General features: G+C 39.5%; 2 protein-coding genes across 2 annotated transcripts; both read right to left on the reverse strand.

Annotated features, from left to right (window-relative positions):
• Positions 1 to 927: 927 nt before the first annotated feature.
• ascl1b (achaete-scute family bHLH transcription factor 1b) lies at positions 928 to 2,719 on the reverse strand. Its single transcript, XM_048185141.1, has 2 exons — positions 1,789 to 2,719; positions 928 to 1,546 (listed from the first exon to the last, which is right to left on the reverse strand). The coding sequence occupies exons 1-2, from the start codon at positions 2,351 to 2,353 to the stop codon at positions 1,515 to 1,517; spliced, it is 597 nt and encodes a 198-aa protein (XP_048041098.1). The 5' UTR covers positions 2,354 to 2,719; the 3' UTR covers positions 928 to 1,514.
• A 3,745-nt stretch (positions 2,720 to 6,464) lies between these two features.
• Positions 6,465 to 14,121, reverse strand: si:ch211-210p4.6 (malignant fibrous histiocytoma-amplified sequence 1). The gene is made up of 10 exons (XM_048185142.1): positions 13,966 to 14,121; positions 12,705 to 13,572; positions 10,963 to 11,251; positions 10,689 to 10,875; positions 10,411 to 10,595; positions 9,793 to 10,289; positions 9,420 to 9,565; positions 7,325 to 7,523; positions 7,090 to 7,157; positions 6,465 to 7,008 (listed from the first exon to the last, which is right to left on the reverse strand). Exons 1-10 carry the CDS (start codon positions 13,979 to 13,981, stop codon positions 6,995 to 6,997), a joined length of 2,469 nt encoding a protein of 822 aa, XP_048041099.1. The 5' UTR covers positions 13,982 to 14,121; the 3' UTR covers positions 6,465 to 6,994.
• Positions 14,122 to 23,182: the final 9,061 nt, after the last annotated feature.

Raw genomic sequence — 23,182 nt, forward strand, 5'->3', positions numbered from 1 at the left:
AAGACATCCAATCAGATTTATGTTGAAGGCACAATGTGATGAATATGGTGTAGCCCTCACACAAAAGTGCTTTTGTGTCACTTAAATCAGAGGCCATTCAAAATCAGCATGGGTCTGTCTGATTGGATGATGGCGAAAGGCCTTACAGTGCATCCAAACTTCACACGCACAATAGAAAATGCAAATTTTCATGCACTCAGAACCTTAGTGCTTGGTTGACTCACATTTGAAGCACTTTGAAGGATGTCATTTGAAGCAAGAATAGGGCTGCTTTTTGCATGCTACATTTTAAATGGGGAAAGTTTGAACTGCACAAACCTAAACAGGTCTCCTTATCTTTGCTGATAAGACTCCTGTATATATATCTAAAAGAAAACTGAAAGAAAAAAATGTGAGCAGGAAAACAGACATTGGTAGGAAATTTTGGATGCCCTCCAGGACAGTTAGTTCATCACCATTAGTCTTCAGTTGACGTCTATTCACAGCCTCCATAGGTTGGTACAGACACATTGGTTACACCACAGAGGTATTCGGGGGTTATAAATTGCTTTACTCTTCAACTTTTTTGTTGTTGCTTAAAAATTAACTGTTCACACACTGTATTCCAAGGTTGTGTCCAATCTACAGCTGCCTGTCACTCTCCTTTGTGCTTATACAGTAAATGACTCCCATTAATTAAACCATGCTGACATACTCAAAGCCACTTCTTTTGAATATTTGAAATCATGATAAAGCGTATATTTGTAGTGGCTATTTCAATGTAAATCAGTGCTATTCTAATATATTTTATACATTGTATATACTTAAGTATCCACATTTGTGTAAAGGGCATTTCTGCAAGTTTAATTTTTTTTTTATTTTTTAAATATATAGGCTTTTAAAACATATTTTGGTGTTGGTTGATTTCAAACAAACACAAGGCAATTATCTGAATAAATAAAGACTTTATTTTACATAAAATAGGGTTTCTCTTCATAAAAATTGCATATACACAAGTTTGTATAAAAACACACAAGTGCACACTTTGATACAAAAGTTATTCATCCAGTACAAAAACGCTGTCGCATATCTAGAACAAAATATTATAATATACAGGTTGCATGTGGGCTGCCTAGTGTAATGTTAGTGTATTCCCTAACAGATGGCATTTATGGGACCTGATACTATTTTTCCTCATTCGTTTAACTACGACTGGTCACCTCGTTATTTGTACAATGTGGAAAAGGAACAAACTGGCTCATTCAGTTGCATTTACACATTACTGCATCAACAGCGCAAAATGTTGAAAACAGAATGGGGTGACAAAACGAAAGTCAGCAGTTTAGACATCCTCGCTCTCCTCAAATCCCGTGCAGTTCTAACGTTTGGAAACTTGTGAGTGTTGCATCTGTGTGCATGAGCACATTGCTGGAAAATGCCCTCTGTGTGTCCAGTGCTCAGTCAATGAACTCGGATCCTTCACAGGCATCAGCAGGCAGTGTATCTCCGACCTATACCGGTCCTGTGCTGTCCCTTCAGCACCAATCTTTAGTAGTCAGTGAAGCACCTGTAATAGAATAATAACAGTTATGAGTCACAGGCATACAATCGAGGGTTTTCAACCAGAAGGTAATCAAGTAGAAGATATAGAACTTGAACTATTTTCTAATGTTATGTATCTGTATGCTGTTATACTAAAGTGTCAGAGATTAAAATCTGCTTTTTTAAAAACGGGAGGCCCCTGGTTTGGCTGAGGGGCCCCTGGTTCTGTAAAACTTGGGTCTGAAAACGCCTAAAAATTGCTCCTACCTGATTCATATCTGTCGAACCATGTGGTGAAGTCCAGCAGCTCTTGCTCCTCAGAGCTGAGAGGCTCGTAGCTGCCTTCATCAGAGGAGTAAGCTGAATGAGGAGACTCCGGGCCCGCCGAGTACGCGTTGGAGACCGAAGGAGACGGGATGCCGCACTGCAACACGGCAGACACGGCGTCGTGCTCGTCCAGCAGCTGCTGAAGCGCTCGGATGTACTCCACTGCCGAGCGCAGCGTCTCCACTTTGCTCATCTTCTTGTTCGCCGCTCCGTTCGGCACATGCTGGCGAAGCGTCTGGAAGCCCATGTTCACCTGCTTGACACGGTTTCTTTCGCGTTCGTTACGTCTGGCCACCGCCATGGGCTGCTGCTGAGGGATTGTATAGCCGAGTCCGTTGAAGGTCAGTCTCCTCTTGCACCTGAGTAGCTCTGGGCTGCTCGAGCGCTGTCTCTTCAGCACTTTACACTCCCTGTCCTGCTTCGCATGAGGCACGAGGGTCTCCGATAACGGCTGATAAAACGAGTTTTGACTAATTTGCGTCGTAGCGATGACAGTTGCGTCCATGTCGCGTGAAATAAATAGATAAATAGATGAGGTGAGGAGTTTGCAAGTAATGCGCCGCTCTCGTGCCTTTCGCGTGGCTCGCAAGAAGAGATTCACCTGTTTGGCGAATGATTTGAGGGGAAAGCAACTTGCTCTCCCTTTTCTACACGTGCGCCACACCTCCACCCCCTTTCGGGCCGCACGCTCCCAAAGAAAGACCCCGCCTCCTGCATGAATCCCCTGCTCGGGCTTCGCGCGCCGGGCGCGTGGCTTTGACAAACTCAAAGGAACTATTCTGTGCGCTCACTGCGCCACGCGTATGAGGCACTGCCTATCTCTGTGAAATCGTGCTCACCCAGCGCACGCGTACATGTGCAGTGTTGATCACTGATATCAAATAAAACGATGGAGTGAGGTCAGTTTTTAAACGTTCAAGTTCTGTCGTCTATCTGTCGGTCTGCGGTATAGTTTGGATAACCCAACAGCACAAAACTGACATGTTATACAAAAAAGTGCCAACAAGTAGGCAATCATGATGGGACAAACATGTTTTTCGAACTTACAGTAGGCCTACATGTATTTCAGTAGGATAGCATCAGCATCACCATGGCACTGCCACAGTTTGGTTAGGGGCGTTAGGCAAACAAGTGCCTAACTGATATATTTAAATACATAACTAACTTTTATCGACTAGACTGCATGTTTGGATAAAAAATAATAAGTCTTCAAAGACTTTTTTGGATCATAATTTAGATTTTGATCAGATTTTTCAAACATCGTTGCGATCAAATGTCTCCACAAGAATATAAAACCATGACGACATTGTGTGGATCAACCTGGCATAATGAGGAGGAAAAAACTTAAAGGATTAGTTCACTTTCAAATAAAATTTTCCTGATATTTTACTCACCCCCATGTCATCCAAGATGTTCATGTCTTTCTTTCGTCAGTCGAAAAGAAATTAAGGTTTTTGATGAAAACATTCCAGGATTATTCTCCTTATAGTGGACTTCAATGGTCTCCAAGTGGTTGAAGGTCAAAATGACAGTTTCAGTGCAGCTTCAAAGGGCTTTAAACGAAACCAGACGAGGAATAAGGGTCTTATCTAGTGAAACGATCTGTCATTTTCTAAAAAAAAATACAACTGTATATGCTTTATAAACACAAATGATTGCCTTGCATGTGCTTCCGCTTTCTGCATTCTTCAAAACGCTTACACTGTATGTCCTACGCCTTCCCTATTCAACTTAAAGGGGTACTTCACCCCTGGAAAGATGAATGTGTATTTAAAATTGGTCATTTATGTAGTAGAAATGTGAAATTATTTTTGAATTTGGAGTTTTCTAGACTGAGAAAAGGCAGAAAATGTATTTTTGACTAATGTGGATGAAAGACAACAACTCCCAGAATGCACTTGTTTTGCTGCCCTTGCGAGGCCACGCCCAAACCACGCCTATCGGTTACAGGCGGCATTACCAGGAAAATTCAAACAACTAGGCGTGCTTTGTTACATATTAATTCTATAAATCGTGAGTTAGTTCATACATTTACAGCGAAATGGTGCTAAATTGCTTTGTACCTGGATGTACACCCAAAACCAGGAAAGGACAAGTAAGTTTCCATCATTTTCCGATTAAGTTAAAGATTTGGAGCGATGTAAACAGTGGCTGCGGGCCATCAAACACCCGAAGTTTGGAGATGACACCGTTATAGAAAACCTAAAAAAACGCAGAATATGTAGTCTCCATTTCAAGCACGAGGACTACGAACCAAATATCCTTGCAATGAAGAGAACCATTCTGAAGGACATTGCGATACCATCGATATTCACTTTCCCAGAGGACAAACAGCCTGGCCATCTGGTACTAAGCGTATTCGCCTAGAGGTAAGACTCGCTGATACTAGACTCTATTTCTGATAACACAGTAGCCTATATGTAGTGTTGTAGGTAGCAGTAAAACTGCAAACTTAGCAAAGTAACGTTAGATAGACAATTATATATAAGTTGCATATAAGTTGACTGTTATCAAAGTAAAGCCACTGTTCTGTAAAACTGAGTTAGTCTATTTATCTATTTATGCTAACGTTACCACAAAAGCCTGTTGCTGTATTGGTTGAGATGACTGCAGAGACCGATAAATTTGCGAGATGAACCACTGATGTAGTGCAGACTATAACAAAATAATGTTAATTACTGTAAGCTTAAAAATATAATTGACACCCACTTTTGATAAAATCTTTGATCTATGTCCGTGAGTAACCTCAAACGCGCATATGTATGGGCGTGGTGAAAAAATGCGGAACTACCTGCTATTACTGGCTGTAGTTTTAAGCCTCTGGCCAAAAAAGCCTCCGATGACGCAAAATGACGATTTTTGCGTCATCGGAGGCTTTTTTACAGAATAAAGATGCATAAATCTCTCATCTCGGGCTGATATGAAGGGGGAAAGCACGGTAATTCGAAAATACTAGTGGTATTCTACTAATACAAAGCTTAATGCTAAATCCTGAAGTAACCCTTTAAGGAGTGAACGCGGTGCCAGTTTCGTTTTTTTCCGTAAGTTGAATAGGGCAGGCGTAGGACATACAGCGTAAGCATTTTGGAGAACACGGAAAGCGGAAGCACATGCAAGGCAATCATTTGTGTTTATAAAGCATACAGAGTTATAATTTTTTTAGAAAATGACTGATCGTTTCGCTAGAAACCCTTATTCTTCGTATGGTATCGTTTAAAGCCCTCTGAAGCTGCACTGAAACTGTCATTTTGACCTTCAACCGTTTGGAGACCATTGAAGTCCACTATAAGGAGAATAATCCTGGAATGTTTTGACGCAATACTAGAAATTGCAAAGTTAAAGCATGACCAATGGACAGCAAAATGCTCATTGGGTCAGCGGGGTCATACAAAAACAGGTGGAAAAGAAAAGACGCATGTTAACTGCAAAAGAATTAAGAATTAAGGTGAAGAATTAAGTGTGAAACCATCAGGAACCCTTTAGTCTCCAGCGCCACCATTTTCCAGAACTGCAACCTACCTGGAGTCTCCAGAAGTGTGAGAATCGAGATTAACGACTTAAGAATCCTAAAAATGACCTGCTCTTAATAAAAATCACAAGCTGAAGTGTTAGAAAATACATTAAGACTGGGTTTTTATAGGCCTTATAGACAGACAGATTGAGAGTGACTCTTGAAGGACCAGCACCACATCCTCTTGTACCACCATTTGAAGAATTTATCTTCCAGAATCTGGCAGTAAGATGTGGGAGTTCACTTTTAGTCCATCTCTTATCCTGAAATGTCCGTCTTGCAGATATGGACTAAAAATGATCTTCTAAAACTTACTGTCAGATTTTGGAAGATGAATTCTTCAAACGGTGGTACAAGAGGATGTGGTGCTGGTCCTTCAAGAGTCACTCTCAAGCCGTCTGTCTATAAGGCCTATAAAAACCCAGTCTTCATGTATTTTCTAACACTTCAGCTTGTGATTTTTATTAAGAGCGGGTCATTTTTTAGGATTCTTTAGCTAGCCTAAGTCTCTGAGATCCTGACACCTCACACTTCTGGAGACTCCAGGTAGGTTGCAGTTCTGGAAAATGGTGGCGCTGGAGACTAAAGGGTTCCTGATGGTTTCACACTTAATTCTTCACCTTAATTCTTAATTCTTTTGCAGTTAACATGCGTCTTTTCTTTTCCACCTGTTTTTGTATGACCCCGCTGACCCAATGAGCGTTTTGCTGTCCATTGGTCATGCTTTAACTTTGCAATTTCTAGTATTGCATTAGTATTGCGTCCTTCTCATGAGTATTTAATCATTTTTGACTTTTCAGTCTGAGTTAAATCTCTTTTTTGGCTCATTTGGCCTGTAAAAGAAAACCTGCCTAATAATTCTGCACACCTGAATAATAGGCGTTTTTCATTTCCAGCCTTCATGAACTATTATGTATCACTTATAAATGATTAAAAACAATATTAATGGTAGTTATTAAGATTGATGTGGATTGGAATTGGTAAAATGTACTTGGAAAAAAAATATGATCAGAAAATCAACTTGCCTAATAATTCTGCACTCCCTGTATAAAAGATAATAAGAAGCAAGTAAGACTGACAATACGAGACTTAGTAAATTCCATGGTACTTTGGTATATGGATAACTTTATTGAACAATTCATAACATGATAAAGCCAGGACTCCACAACAGCAATACTTTAGCCCTCCACAAGTAGTTCTCAAAATGTGTAACGTAAATGAATAGATCACCCCCTAGCGGTGACAATATGTTTGTACAAGACAACATATCCACTGAACAATTTCTTACTGAGATTAGACTACAAAAATCTAGTGTATTTTCACCTAAATAATTTTAGATTGTCCATTCTAGACAACAACAACAAAAAAAAAAAAACGTAACTATATTAAATAGGATGCAGACTACTAGATCATTGGTTTGGAGCCATTATAATTTGCTGTCTCGAAAATATTAAGACATTAGTATACATTTTCCGTTCTTACAGTCAGGTTGATTATTCATGAATCATGTAAACGTAACATAAAAGTCAAACTGTTTAATGTCACATTTGTAGTCTGATGTGGGGATCATACCTTTTACATCAAGTCAAGTCATTTTTTATATTATTATTTGTTATATGTGTCCTCCCTTCAGGTCTAGGCATCAGGAGCTGTAGACAAAAATATTTTAGAATTATAAAAGGCAGAAGAATAAGTGTGTGTTATATTTCTCTGTAAATAAATGTATTTACTTTTAGGGAACAGCAACTCCGTCCTTCGTTGGTGACCATTACGGCAAGTTTGTTTGTCCTCTATTCCTCTGTAAGACAGAACACGGTATTCAGTCACCTGATTTTATCTTAATTTTATACGATTAAAAACAAGATGAGCCAAACATATAATTTGATAAAAGAAAATGACTACACAATGAAAGCAAGAATGCTCTGTTGAGAACACAAAAGGAAGACAAATCAAAGGACGACTTACACATTAAATTTGTTTGCTCCTGAATCTTCTAACCATTCTTTCCAGTCATTCCATTTAAAGAATTCATCACACCCCTGGGCCTTGCAGGGACTGATGACTTCCTGGTACAGCCCTTGCCACTGCTCTGTCAGTGTGTTCAGTCGTCTCATAATCTCCCTTATCACTCTCCATGCTTTCTGGATGTCTTCTGAGGTTTCAACTACAGGAAGAAGCATTTATAAGTATAATATAATTATATAGATTTAATACATATATGACAAAGACAAAAAAAATCATCCCCTAGTGGTGACAACATTTAGAAAATGTACATTACTAACATTAAGTACAATGCAGGCTACTTGTACAATGGTTTTTGAGCTATTATAATCCAGTGACATTTTCTATGATCACAGTCATGGAGTCACAGGCACACAGATACACTACCATTGAAGAAGGCAGGTTTAGAAATCATTACCTTTGTCCAGCAAGGATGCATTAAAGGTGCAGTAAACGATTTAACACTGTTGATATTTGAAATCGATCCCAAACAAACACACCCCTACCCAAAATAACAAACACTCCATGCAACACAGGCAACAACTGGTGAATCAGACAGCTTGCACAAGTATGGATGAATCAGCTGTGATTCAACATCAACAACAACAGCAGCATCTTGGTTTTGTGAAACACCAAAACTAATTTAAGATGTGTTTCGAGCAGAAACAAAGCTGGAAAGATTTTCCAGTATTAACATTGGTCCTAGCTCTTGCCTGATCTTGCCCTTCTTTTTCCAATTATATTTCTCTGAACATTTCATCTTTAGTAATATCTCTACCATCTCTTTTTCTACAGTCTTTTTACAAAAAAAAAAAAAAAACCTTCACGTTTTGTCCCGTTCCCATAAAAGTTTCAGTGTTTATATTCTATTATTTTACAATTTCCACACACAACAACGCTTCAAATCTCCAGTGAAAGGCTTCTGCGAGCTGTTATTATAAAAGTATATTTTGTGAGAGTCATTTCGTTCTACCGCTTCCCACGCACTTATCAGTATCTTCCCTTTGCCAAATCATTTACAAAATCGTACATAAAGGAATAGGCATGCTCAGGCTCGCTCCAAGTGTCTACCAATAAGATTTGCTGTATTACAAACCAGACGACACGTGTCCCCCCACCCCATCGTCCAGACTGCACTCTGGGGTACTACCCCAGAGACAGAGCACTTTGTATCCTATTATTTTTTTCTTTTTTTTTATAGTTTTTTTTGTATACATTTTCTTTTTGTATTTTAGTTATTGTTGGTACTCTTTGTTCTATATGCTCTGATATGTATTACAATGTCTTACATTTTTTAATGTCTTAAAAAAAAAAAACTATTGATGTTAATAATAAAAAAATAAAAAAACAATTCAAAACTCATCCCATGCCACACTCGGTCATGCCGCAGGAAGCCACTTTGTTTTTTTCTCCTATTTAAACAGCTAGGACTATGTACAAACACAGAACATCCATCTAGCAAATATTCACAAAATTGTTTGTGTTGATTTCCATTTTCATTCTTCGAAATCTCTTACTGTACCTTTAAATTGATCAAAAGTGACAGTAACGACTTTACTTTGTTACAAAGATTTCTATTTAAAATAAATGCTGTTTTTTTTTATTTTATTTTCATTAATCCTGAAAAAATATCACAGTTTACCACAAAAATATTAAGCAACACAACTTTTCAAAATTGATAATAATAAGAAATGTTTCTTGAGCAGCAAATCAGCATATTAGAATGATTTCTGAAGGATTTCTGAAGTAATGATGCTGAAAATTCAGCTTTGTCATCACAGGAATAAATTACATTTTGAAATATATTAAAATAGAAAACAGTTGTTTTAAATTGTAATAATATTTCACAATATTCATGTTTTTATTGTATTTTTGATTAAATTAATGCAGCCTTTGTGACCATAAGATACTTTTTTCATAAATATTAAAAAAATCTTTCTGACCCCAAACCTTTAAACAGTAGTGTATGTATATTCAAAATATCTCCTTAAAATGATACAAATGTAAAATAAAAACTTGCACGAAATAGGCAAAATGTACTCAAAAAGAGAGGTCTTACGGTCACTCTCTTTGCAGCGGATCTCAATGAACTGGTCTTCATCGTGGCCTTCTTTGAGCAGAAAGCGTTTGTTGCCACTGCAAAGCATACACTGGTCTTTTCCTATCCAGTATGGAGAGTATAAGGAGCATGTCCTGATGACAAGCCTGTAAAGCAAGCGTCAATTGTATATGTCATACTAGTCATCCAAGGTAATACCTTTACAATCAAATAAGTTTAAATTAGCTTTTTGAGCAAATTATCCTGGTATCCGGATTGATGAGGCTTTGCACATTCCCATACAGCAAATAGAGTGAATAAATCAAGAATGGTCTTCAATGACATGCATTTCATTATTTTGTCTAAAAGAAAGAAATAAGGTATTAGCATTTACCTGTGGAAGAAACCATATGGTATCTCAGGTAGGAAGTACACATGGATGTTGAGGTCCTCTGTATTGTCCGATTCCCACTTCTGCTCTACCTGCTTGTTGTCTGACAGGTAACTTGGGAAAAGACAAGCATCTGGCTCATACACTAATGGATTTGAGGCCACCCAGTTTTTCTTTGGATTGAATTCGTTGGCTTCTGGATTGAGAGGATTGTTATGTTTGGTTGACAAACATACATCAAAGTGTTTTAGTAGTGAAAGGAGACTCCCCTCCTTCGTTTTGGACCCAACAACCTCCTTAATTAGCTCTTCATCAGTATCGCTGTAATCCTTCTGGAGCTCAGTCTGCACCAGAATCCTAATAGCCACATTGCTTAAGGATGCTCTGTCTTTATAGTCACTGATCCACCTTTTCCTCTCTATTCCAAGTGCATTTTCTGACTTCAGCTGTATAGGGGTAATCTTGTTCAGCTCCTGGACTAGGTCATGTCTCACAATAGTCTGTGATAAAATCAAAAGAAATATGTGATTAAGGATTTTGCATGTCTCTAAGAGATACACTAATTCATATGGCCATGCAAAGACATTTAATGGTTGTAGTTCAAATGTTTGATGCATGAACCTTGAACAGTGAGATGAGGAATGACGGTTTTACAAATACAGAACCCGCCAACTCTGGGATTTCCTTGTACCACATAATGACACCTATTCGGTGAAGATACTGAAGAATTAACTTCAGTTTGTCATCGTCCAGTGTAACGTGTCTTTTCTTCAGTTTCCACAAGAGCACATCTTGACTCACAATTCCTATTAACAGGTGCAAATTTCAGACTCAGGCAACTTATTTAAGAAAAAAAAAGAACAAACATTGTAATTTTAAAAAACAAAACAAAAACTGACCATGCTCTGGAATGTCATCTGTCGTCAGAAGGTCTTGGATATCATTCTCCACCTCATAGTAGCATTTAGGTAATGTCTGTTCTATGTTGGGGAATATGTCTTTGTTCGAAACGTCCTTTTTGATGCGAGTAAGTAGTATGTCAATGTCCCCCTTTTTAGTGCAATCTATAGGTACAAAGTCAAGGACCTGAAAACAAAAGGAAATGAGCAGATCATGGCAGCACATTTTACTGGATGCATATTTTATTAAGACAGAGATACAAAACCAAATTACCTTTAGTTTGTACTCAGTGAGTCTTTCGATCTGTTTTATCTGTTCATAGTTCAAAGAGGGGTCATCCTCAAGGTTCTTCCTCCGGAGCTCTAAATTAGTTGTATGCATTTCAAGCATAGCCTTCACCCGCTCATTGATGTGTTTTTTCTTTTCATTCACCTCAGTCTCATCTTTGCACTGGTCAACATGAGTGCCCACAAGCAGGACCACTGAGTCTGGTACCTTAAGTTGTAGATTTTTGATCCAGAAGCTCACATTATCTTTGAAACTCTGGTCATCCATGTTGTAACTGTAAAATAAATAAATACATTTCAGCTAATTTGAAAAAAATGAAATTTCTGTCATGTCGTTTCACACCTGTAAAACTTTTTTTAATCTTCAAAACACAAATGCTGATCTTTTTGATAAAATCTGAGAGCTTTCTGTCCCTCCATAGACAGCTACGCAACTACTACTTTGACGCTTCAAAAAGTTCATAAAGAGATTCCAAATTTTCTGAAGAGATTTGATAATTAATGACAGTAATTAAAGGCACAATATGTAAGATTTTGGATTAAAATTTCCAAAAACCACTAGAACAATGTTATATATTTTGTTGATTTGTGTACTTACATTATCCCAAATGTTTCCAAAAACGTTTAAATCCAAAAAAAAAAGCAATTTTAACCAGGACACGGACCGTAACAATATTACACATCAATTTACACTCAATTTACAAACAATTTTCCATTTTTATTTTGTAGAAACCATGGAAACACCAAAGACGCTTTAATATATTATGAGTTTTATTAGACAGGTGAGCAGAAAACTAATCATTGTTATATAGTTCAACACAGTAAGTCAGTATCAATCTATCTTACTCCAGCGTGCAACAAGTGTCTCATAGTAGCTGACAAGCGAAAGCACAGAGCAAATGTATCTAATATGAGTAAAACAGCACTGCGTTACCCCACATACGCATGACAGGAAGAAGTGGATGCGATGGTCTGCGGCATAATAAAAGCTCCACTGCTATTAAGCCGTGTGTCGCACTCGTCTCTCATTAGCAATCGCTCCAGCTGCCTCATTCCACTCCAATGGCTTTCAGCCACACACTGCTTTACACTACAGTAAGGTTAATAAATCTTTATTACATTAGCTCATCCATGAATATGATTTCTGCCTGAGTCACGTCGGATTCTTTCCCACCTGATGTTGACATGAAGATAACACCTCCTATGATTCCATGCGTCATCAAGCTATGCCTTTGTTTTGAATAAGTGACCTCTAGGGGCGAAAATTACATATTGTGCCTTTAATGACAGAATTTTAATTTTTGGGTCAACTATACCTTTAAAGTAATCTTTAAAAAAATATATAAAAAAAATAAAGTAAAAAAATTAAAAAATAAAGTTAATCTTGAATATCTAAAATGTACAAATTCACAAAAAATTGTAAAAAAAAAAAAAATTTTAGTGGAGTTAAATGAATGTTAATGGTGCCTGAAGGTATCCTCTAGGTCTAGGATATTCTGCTTTTGCACATTTTATTGTCACAAACACAATGCAGAGATCACACATCTCCTGAAGCCAGACAATCATTTGGGCCTATCGCACAAACAGTTTGAAAGGATGAGCAATAGTAATAATGATGCTTGCTTGTTGCTAATAAAAGAATGACTTTTCAACAGCTTGTATATTGTGTTTAGTGGTTAGAGTATACAGAAAAAAGGTCCCAGTACCAAAACTGGGGGGGTGGGTTACCTGGAAAGGTTGATGGCAAGTATAACAAAAGCTTGAGCTGTTATAAATACATGATGGGTGATGTAGTATTCCTCTTGTCCAGCAAAGTCCCAAAAGAAAAAACGGATGCCATCCCAGTCAACTTCACTGATATCGATCCCTACTGTACGATCTGCCTCTTCCACTCGTACAGGGCAACCCTCCTTCAGACTGCGGCACAGAGTGGATTTCCCTGCCATGGAGGTCCCCAGAAACATGGTCTTCACAGTGCAGACATTTTTGGCGTTTGCCTCAAGCATTGAAAAGTAACTCTGGATATCTCTCAATCCCCCAGCACAGACCTCCCCAGGGGGCTTTCTAAGAGGGTTGCCATTAGCTTTGAACAGAGTTAAACTACTGTTTTGAAAGAGAAGGCCTGGTAGCTCAGTCAACTGGTTCCTCTCGACATAAAGTTCTTTAAGGTGTGAAAGACTCACAATAGGATCCAAATTCTTCAGGCAGTTGTTGGACAGGTTCAGGTAGGTGAGATCTTGGCACCTGTTCAAATCCCCAGGTAGCTTTTCAAGCCGATTGGTGCTCAACTTTAGGAACTGAAGTTTCTCCAAGGATGGAAAGACATTTTCTGGAATGGTTTTGATAAGGTTCTGATTCATATAAAGTTTCTCCAGTTGGTGTAACCCTCTAATCTCCGCTGGGAAATCACTGATCTCATTCCTGGTCAGGTTGAGCTCTTTCAGGTTTGTCAGTTGCGAGATACCAGTGATTTGTTTGAGTCTGTTACGCTGTAGATCTACCTTGACTGCATCTCCACCTCTCTGGAGTAGCTCAGTGGGAAGTGCTTTGAGTTTCTTTCCAGAAAAGTCATCTTCTTTATTGCCGTTTTGATTTCCTAAGGGAATATTATTGTTCATGTAAAAAAAAAAAAGTTTAATTTTATACTTATTAATGTTTAAATATTATAACCAACATACTCGTAACCTATTAATAGATGACTTGGAGAAGCAATGCACATATATATTTCAACATAAATAATAAATTAGTGTTTTCTTTCTAGGCAGAATAAATAATTATAAATAGTAATAACAAATAGAATTCATAGTAATAATAAATAGAATAAATAGTTTTCTAAGATTAGCAATTATTATGTCCACCACAATGATACAGCAAAACCTGAGAGTCACCCTCACTATGGACAAATTAATTAAAATATATGGTGTTCACTAATTAAAATCACACAAATCTGTAGCATTCGATCGAGATAAAAAAAAAAGTGTGAACATACCATTTAAAGAAGGCATGTTGTTGAGATGCGAAAGAAACTCTTTCGCTCTTATGTGTGTCTGGTAAGTAATCTACTTCCTCATGTCCCGTGGAGCAGAGTAGGGAAGGACTTTTAACAGAGCAGTACTTTCATTTTCAAGAAAACGCAGCAGTATCTGTTTCGAATTCTCTCACGTGATTTACAGCCCTCTAAAAACAAGGCGGCACTGCAGTGCCATCATCTGGCTAAAAAGTGCAACAGTGTGCTTAAGAAAAGACTGTAGCAACGAAGTAACAGATTCAACTTAAAAGTCACCATGGAGTCCAAATTAACCATTCTTATTTTTCATGGAATATTGCAGTATTTATTATAAATGATTTATCCGCGCACATCTTTTTATTATTATACATGTGCACTTGTAAACAATCAAAATAACTTCCCCTCCCACATGCAGCAACAGGCTTGTTTGAGATGCGCCTAGCCTCGCCTGAAGTTCAGCCGAGAGTAGGCGGCTGCAGTGAGGGGAGGAGTGAAAAAAGTGCAGGCAAGATGGACAGTTCTCTGTTCTCGTAGTGGATCAGACACCTACGAGATCAAAGGCGGATATCGCGGGATTCACACTCGCGCTTTTTTGCTCATATACTGTATGTAATCTAAGTTCTGTTGCTTTCATATGAAAATAAACATAATGAACAATACACCCAAAGTACTTGTTATTTATTTCCATATAAATATGTGTGTATCACTCATTTTTACTTTAATTATAGACATGTTTTTATATATTTTTATAAATCTGACAACAATCACATAACCCATAGAGAGATCGCAGTGTCAGCGAGTTTAGGAATATTCACACATAATTTATACACATAAAATAATGGTATTAGAGTTTTAAAATCAAACATTTTAAAAGAGATCAATACATCACGGTTGTTTAAACCAATAAGCTTTAAGCTGTGTCGTCAGCAAGTCGTTTCCCATCGTGCTTTTGGTCAGCGCAGTCGGTGGAGAGCAACTGCGCTCGACTGCAGAATCCGATGAGGCCGCCTTGCCCTCGCGAGAGGTTTTTGACACACGTCGGCATGACATCAGAGCAAGGCGGCCCACCCTCGGACACATTTCTAACCGGCATGCATCTCGCGGTGATCACCGGTGATCGGTTCTGCGCAGAATTTGCTCATCTAACTCAAGCCTACATCTCTTCTCTGATGACGTGTCCCGTGAGGGCGGGACCAGCTGTCACTCACATGAGATTGCAACAATAGGGTTTCCTTTGGCCTACTATTTCCTTTTAATTTTCTCCAACTGATTCTTTATTTCTTTTATTCTTTTTAAAAAAATATTTATGTATGTATGTATTTGCTTTCATGAATTAGTTAAAAAACAATTTATACATGGGGGCTGTTGAATGTTTCTGATTGGTTGACGAACGTTTTAAGATGTACAATTATTTTCCAGTAAACACACATGAAACAGTTCCAGGTGGGTATTCCAGAAAGCAGATTATGTGACATACCCGGGTATGTTTAAGGGTAAGTAAGCGGTTAACCTTAACTTTTGGTTCCAAAAATGGAGGTATGCGCAGTGGTCTGCGCAGTGCTGATGCATCTTGAACAAGCCTAATATTATATTTTTATTTCCCTTTCATAGGTTCACTCAAGGATGCTTACCGATGCTATGGGAACACCTTTGGTTTGACGAATGTCTGAAGCCCTTATACCATCACGCCATTTTACTGGCCAGTAGCGCTTAGCACCGCCTCAAGAAATACGTCATTTATGCTCATATCAGCATGCTACGCATAATTTCATAATTTCATTATGATTTTATTTCCTTCAGGAAGATAATCTTCTGTTGCCCGTCGAAAAGATATTCTCGTGTTCTTAGCCAATTTTTTTTAAAGCAGTATATTACTTCTCTCTGGCCGACACAATGAGTTTTCGAAAATGATGCATCATGCTACAGGTTCATCACGGGCTCATGATGACAGGTGAGTGATGCTTATAGCGGCCTATCTGATTGTTGTCTCTGTGATAACCTGTGTTTTTAATTGCTGACGCTCTAGGCTCGCTTTCTTTCTGAGGAAAGAAAAATGTTTGTTCAACCCCCGCTTTTCTGGTTCTGCCGTTGCCGAGGCTCTCTGAAGAGAGAGTAAGCAAACGGAATTTCCCCTTCTCTCTCTCTCTCTCTCTCTCTCTCTCTCTCTCTCTCTCTCTCCCTCCCCGGATCACGTGTTCTACAGAGGAGTCCTTTGAGAGTCCGGTGGTTTATTCAAATCTGATTCCTGCTCCAGAAGCTCGTAAATCGATTCTTTCAGCCGCAGATCAGATGATGAGTATTCTACAGTGGCCTCACCCCTGAGGAGCTCGTAGGCGATTTGTATGGTGCACTCCCTCCGAGTGGAGATGAGAGACGCACTTCTCCATCCTGTAACGAGTTATTGGATGTGGTGTCATGCGCCGTAGATATAAGCTAGGGGTTTAAGTGGCGAGCTTTATTTGGCAATTAAGCTTCCAACTTTTGTTTCGTGTGACTGCTAATAGGCGCAGACTCTGAGGAGTTCTGCAGCAAACATTTTGTCGTGCACAAACATGTTACCAAGCATTAGTCTGCCCAACCAATTCCTTCTTTCAGCTCTGCTGCTGCTTAGAGCTGGAACAAATGAGTGGAGGAGTTCACATACTAAGAGTAATTTCCTATGGCAAGCTGTTTTAACACTAATATCATAGTGGCTGCATAGTGAGCAGATGGTTTGTCCTCTTTCTCTCTCTCTCTCTCACTCTCTCTCTCTCTCTCTCTCTCTCTCTCTCTCTTCTAATGCCTGATAGTGGCAATTTGGTCAATGGGACAGCTATATCACTGTCATCAGCTTCTTTTGTGCAATCGCTTTGGCGCATATGCTACCAAGCATTCGCTCATGCGACTAGCTGTTTCTGTGAGCTGGTTCTGAGTTCTAAAGCAAACATGTATCGCTTCACGCTACCAAAACTATTTGCATGACTAATTACTCTATTCATGTCAGCCCAACTCGAAATGCATTGAGCTGAACAATTGCGTGAATGAGTTCATTACTCTGTTCTTGTCAGCTCCGCTGTTGCGTTGAGCTGGAACTTTTGCGTGAATGGGTTTGCGCTTAAGAGTAACTTCCTATGGCAAAGTGTGTTTGCCTCTTTCAGCTGTTCCGCTGCTTGTTGCGTTTCAGACCGATTTTGACCGTTCTCCACGCCTGTGCTTTCGAAGTTCAAGAAGATAGCCCTAAGGCCGTGTGTGCAGGGTCTATGTCAGCATCTAAGCTCCCACTTCTGCAGTTTCCTGTTTCAGAGGTTTTGCCTAACACTTGGGTGTTTCGGAGCCTCATGTAGAAGGATCAGTCTGTTGTATGGTTACACCATCCACCATCTATGTTTGGGTCCGATTTGGACTTACGTCACCTAAATGTTGTGCTTGGAGTGAGCAAATTCAAGAAGTCCATCTTGTCTCAATCCCAACCAGAGATTGGTTCATGACCTTCAATCTAAGAATGCGTACTTCCACATCCAGATCACCAAAAGACACAGGAAGTTCCTCAGGATTTTGGAACAAAGCTTGCCAATACTGCGTTCTTCCATTCGGATTTGCTCTGGCTCCTCGAACATTCACAAAGTGTATGGACGTGTCTCTGGCCCTTTTGCGGCTCCAGGGTGTCCGAATTTTTAATTACCTGGACTTTGAATTATTGGCTGATATTAGCTCAGTCACAGGGTTCAGCAGCAGCACACTGAGGTTTCATACTCGATCATTTAGGAATCTGGGATTATGTGCAAGCCTTCATAAGAGAGACTTTCACACGCTCCGATGATAGACATGATAGACACATCCCTCACAGGTTGGGGGCAGTCTATCAGGGATGCCCGACCTTTGGAGCTTCGACACAGTTGCATCAAGGCTGACACATAAATTGTTTGGAGATGCTGACAGTTTTTCTGCCACTCAAATGGTTCTTACCCTATCTGAGGGGTTGTAATATTGGTCAGGACGGACAATATGACTGTAGTCTCGTACCTGAATTGCCAAGGGGGACTACGTTCTCGCCCTCTGTGCAGACTGGCAAGACGTGTTCTTCTTTGGGCGAAGATCAAAAGAATTGGAACATCTGTTGCTGGTGGCCCCATTCTGGCACACTCAGATGTGGTTCTCAGACATGGTCAGTCTATTAGCCGGCCCTCCTTGGAAGGTTCCCCTCAGGCACTACCTGCTGACTCAGGCCCAGGGTATGATTTGGCATCCCTATCCGGATTTATGGAAACTATGGGTGTGGCCCCTGAGTGGAGTGCGTTAATGTGTTCTGATCTCTCGGCTGAGATTACCGATGCTATTCTTAACTTCAGGGCCCCCTCTATGAGGCGCCTGTATGCCCTTAAGTGGAAGCCTTTTTCCTTTTGGTGTAGGCAACGTGACCTAGACCCAGTTCATTGCCCTGTAGCTTCAATACTGGAGTTCCTGCAGTGTCGTTTTTCGAAGGGGAAAGCCCCTGCCACTCTTAAAGTTTATGTGGCAGCCATATATCTCTTAAAAGAATATGGGGATCTGCAGGCTCTTTCAATCAGCCCTTCTTTTATGGACTTTCCCCCAGGGCTGGTTAAAGTCTTGCTGTAACATTGGCCTAGTTATGTTCCTAAGGTTGCATCATCCCCATTTCGCTTCTAGCAGGTGGTCTTGGATGCTTTTTCCCCTCTTAATTTGGGGACTGAGAGTGATGTATGACTTCTTAGTCTATACCCAGTGAGGGCGTTGAAGATCTATGTGGACCATATAGTCTAGTGGTGTAGATCTGACCAATTGTTTGTATGTTTTGGTGATGTGGCGGGAAGGAGCAAACGACAGACACAGTGGGTGTGGCGTCAGGCCTCGGAGAGGCTTTTATTTAGAAAACCCCAAATTTTTATTAATCAGAAAACCCCAAAAACAGAAAATAAAGTGTCCAAATAAACAGGGAACTGGTGTCCTCGTCGTGCCAGGGAAACGTGAATGAAGGGTAGTGAGCAGATAGGATGGGTCCAGGTAAGGGGCGGGGTCCAGCGGCCGCACGCGCTTCTCTCTCTCTCTTCGGTCCAAGGCGCGAGGGGCGGCGGCTTCGGCACCGAAAATAAAGTGTCCAAATAAACAGGGACCTGGTGTCCTCTTTAAAGGTGATAGAGAGGATTTTTTCGTCGACTGAGAATCCAAAGACTGTTACTGAGTTTTTCAAAAGAACAGCCCCCCTCCTTCACAGCTCACTTCAAAGGAACGCCTCCCAAAAATCGTGCACGAGTATTGGAACACGAGTGTTTACCACCGGCATTCTCTGTGTCGTGGTTTTTGGATTCATTATGTCGGACTCACCGCAGGTAACTCATAATCTGCAGTTGTTACTCCTGTCTCCTGACAAAAACACTGCATGCGGCGCCTGTGGAGTGTGGAAAGTTACTGGAGCGCGCAGCCGCGCTCGTCTCTCACAAGGAACGTCACGGCAGTGATTGACAAGCCAGAGGGCCAATCGTTTACGCGATGATCGGTTTGCTGATGTTTTAAGGCCCTACCTCGTGCACAGATGATGTATATTAATATTATTACTTTCAGTGCACCTAATAAATAGTCTTTTATCTGTTGGTAAAGACAGTTTCAAGCAATATTGCAAAAATATATAAAACAAAACATCCTCTTTAGCACCTTTAAGCCATGACAACTGAGGGGAATAGCGGCCTGGCATCCTAACCTGTCGGCAGCGTTACGCATGCTTCTCCATTCCGGACCGCGGGTCCGGCGACTCACATCCATGGCGGTACGGGAGTCCCTCCGCGCTCCCTTCCTGGACCCACGAGGACACCAGCGTTGCATGCACAGGGGAAAGAGAATGGTCTCCAGAGGAGAGGCGCGCTCAGCATTTAACACCGGCGGTGATGTGTCTTCATTATCTTCAGGTGTGCCTCATCACACGCCGCCAGTCCTGGTTGTTACAGCGCCCCTCCTCTCTCTCACACCCACTCCAGTCGAGAACCTGGTGAAGGATGGTGATTTAAAGGACGGGGTGGCACTGATAACAAGGGAGAGGCAGCCATTCCATCACAGTGGTAAAAGCAAGGGAGCTGCTGTCACCAAACAGAGAATGTCTCATTGGGTGATTGAGGCTATCTCTGCGGCCTATGAGGCACGTGGCATGGCTTCACATCTAGGTGTGCACGCTCATTCCACCAGAGGAATAGCTCCTTCTCAGGCACTTCATTGGAAGATATTTGTGTTGTGGATGGTCCTCTCTAGGGCTGCCCCCTAAGTTAGTCGATGAGAAGAGGCTTAGTTGACCAAAATTTTATTAGTCGCAGGAAAAAAAAAAACTCCACAGCAAGTGGAGTATGGAGGTTACATAGGTTACATCCCTGACACATTCATAATCATTACTTCTGCCGGTGATAAAATGGCATGATGGTATAAGGGCTTCAGACATTTGTCACACCGAAGGTGTTCCTATAGCAACTGTATGCATCGTCTCGTTCTCTATTCAGGGAACTATGGTTACATACATAACTGAGACGTTATATCGATATATAAAGCACTTATTCAAATTATATATATATAATATATATATACATACAGTACAGTCCAAAAGTTTGGAACCACTAAGATTTTTAATGTTTTTAAAAGAAGTTTTGTCTGCTCACCAAGGGTGCATTTACTTAATTAAAAATACAGTAAAAAACAGTAATATTGTGAAATATTATTACAATTTAAAATAACTGTGTACTATTTGAATATATTTCACAAAGTAATTTATTCCTGTGATGCAAAGCTGAATTTTCAGCATCATTACTCCAGTCTTCAGTGTCACATGATCCTTCAGAAATCATTCTAATATGCTGATCTGCTGCTCAAGAAACATTTAATGTGTACAATTGTACAAAATATTTTTGTACAATATTTTTTTTCAGGATTATTTGATGAATAGAAAGTTCAAAAGAACAGTGTTTATCTGAAATCTAATCTTTTGTAACATTATAAATGTCTTTACTGTCACTTTTGATTGATTTAATGCATCCTTGCTGAATAAAAGTATTCATTTCTTTAATTTCTTTTCAAAAAAATAAAAATAAAAATTCTTACTGACCCCAAACTTTTGAACGTAGTGTATAATGCTACAGAAGCTTTGTATTTCAGGTAAATGCTGTTCTTTTGAACTTTCTATTCATCAAGGAATCCTGAAAAAAAATACACAACTGTTTTCAACATTGAAAATAATCATAAATGTTTATTGAGCAGCAAATCAGCATATTAGAATGATTTCTGAAGGATCATGTGACACTGAAGACTGGAGTAACGATGCTGAAAATTCAGCTTTGCATCACAGGAATAAATTACTTTGTCAAATATATTTAAATAGTACACAGTTATTTTAAATTGTAATAATATTTCACAATATTAATGTTTTTTACTGTATTTTTAATTAAATAAATGTAGCCTTGGTGAGCAGACGAAACTTCTTTTAAAAACATTAAAAATCTTAGTGGTTCCATACTTTTGGACTGTACTGTATATATATATATATATATATATATATATATATATATATATATATATATACCTTTCAAGCAATGTGGGAGCAAAATGACTAATCATAAAAAATAAACTTTTACAGCCATGTTATCTTTGCAAGTACAGACTGTTATTTAGTTTAATCAGTCTTTCTTTTTACTATATAATTTGCATCAAACATACAATATAGTTCTTATTCACAATGTGTCATGATCATGAGTTGGAGTGCCCTGTTTAGCCACCAGAGGGACTTTTGTCACCTGTCTGAACTACATTGCCCATAAGACACTTCCCTGGACTCATTATCTCATGTCATTGCACTCAGCTGTTTTGTGTTTGTTCATTAGTGTCTGTCTATTTAGTCTCAGTTGTTTCTGTCCTTGGTTGTGGTTTGTTATTTTGTTACGTGCACTTTTGTACCTCTGGCTTGCTGTTTGTGGACTGGTTCTTGGATTTTGACCCTTGCCTGTTTTCTGGATTATGACTTTGGATTGCCCAATAAATGCTGCAACTGGATCCTAACATCTTGTTTTTGTGTGCCACCGTGACACAATGATTAAAGATTGTTAAACAAAAAGATTGAAAAATGATTGCACAACCACCAAATAGGTGGCGATATACATTAAGTACACCTGTAAATTAAATTAAATAAAAGAAGAAGAAAGTAGTATGGTGCACTTTTTCTTAGCATCTGTTTCCATGGGGTGACTCATTGCTCTGTTGAGAATGCCTTGTGTGTTAACAGTGATCATACTCTGGGATGACTGAACTTACTCCCGGACGTGTTTTTGGAACCAGAATATCTTGAATAAGCAAGGTTTGGGTTGACTGCATTACAGTTCTCTATCACCTCACCAAATTATTTCAGTTATTCAAAGGTCCTTACAGTCTACACCTTACAAAGACACTGACCAAGCAAACAAATATGACAAACAATAGGGAAAAAATGGCAAATTTCCATGTTCTATGTCATAGGCCTACATGCTAATATACTCCAAAATATTGAAAAAAAAAATCAATACAGCAGACATATACATTTCAAATTTAGTCTTTCTCTTCAGAAATAACAGTCCAAAATGAGTTACTCATTGTGTATACAAATGTTTTTCAGATGTCCCTCCCCTTAATTAGCCTGACTACGTCAGACTTCCTACTTCCGCTCAATTTCATTTCGCTTCTGTACTCAGTCTGATACAGCGTCAGAGCTTTGTGTTTGCCACCGGTCTGGAAACAGCCGGGCCAATCAACGAACAGAGGGCGGGCTGAGAGCCGTGACGTAATGCTAAGCGCCGAGTTTTACATTGTAGGTTAGAGAAATCGAAAACCGAAACGACCGCGGAAATGGGAAACGAGACACGGGATGCAAACTTCGGGATGCATTAACTTCGCATAATCTGCAAAAGTCGTTTACAGCCATGTTCACTCCGGTATTTCGCTCGCATCATCATGTGTTTACAACAGGTTTACAGTGGAAGTTCAATCATAGATTTGAGTTCGATGCATGATGTCTGTGCTTCGATGCGGCTGTACAGGCCCATAACATACGTCATAACTAAACGTATCTGATTGGCTTACGGGTAACCAATGATTTTAAACTTCAGACAAGCGCCCCCTAGCGAGAGAGAAAACACTTCTCTATTATGCCATTCCAGACTCTGTCTACAAAGCAAAGTGAAGTAGCAGAGTCTGGTATTAC

Source organism: Megalobrama amblycephala, linkage group LG3 (assembly GCF_018812025.1).
Source record: "Megalobrama amblycephala isolate DHTTF-2021 linkage group LG3, ASM1881202v1, whole genome shotgun sequence".
In the NCBI taxonomy this organism is placed as follows: Eukaryota; Metazoa; Chordata; class Actinopteri; order Cypriniformes; family Xenocyprididae; genus Megalobrama; species Megalobrama amblycephala.

Excerpts from the sequence above, each read along its gene's own strand:
- ascl1b (XM_048185141.1), bottom strand. The coding sequence starts at position 2,353 with ATGGACGCAACTGTCATCGCTACGACGCAAATTAGTCAAAACTCGTTT. Across the intron at positions 1,547-1,788 it reads GTTCGACAGATATGAATCAG|GTGCTTCACTGACTACTAAA; the intron begins GTAGGAGCAATT and ends ATTCTATTACAG.
- si:ch211-210p4.6 (XM_048185142.1), bottom strand. Across the intron at positions 10,596-10,688 it reads AGATGACATTCCAGAGCATG|GAATTGTGAGTCAAGATGTG; the intron begins GTCAGTTTTTGT and ends ACCTGTTAATAG. Across the intron at positions 7,158-7,324 it reads GGAGCAAACAAATTTAATGT|AGGAATAGAGGACAAACAAA; the intron begins GTAAGTCGTCCT and ends TCTGTCTTACAG.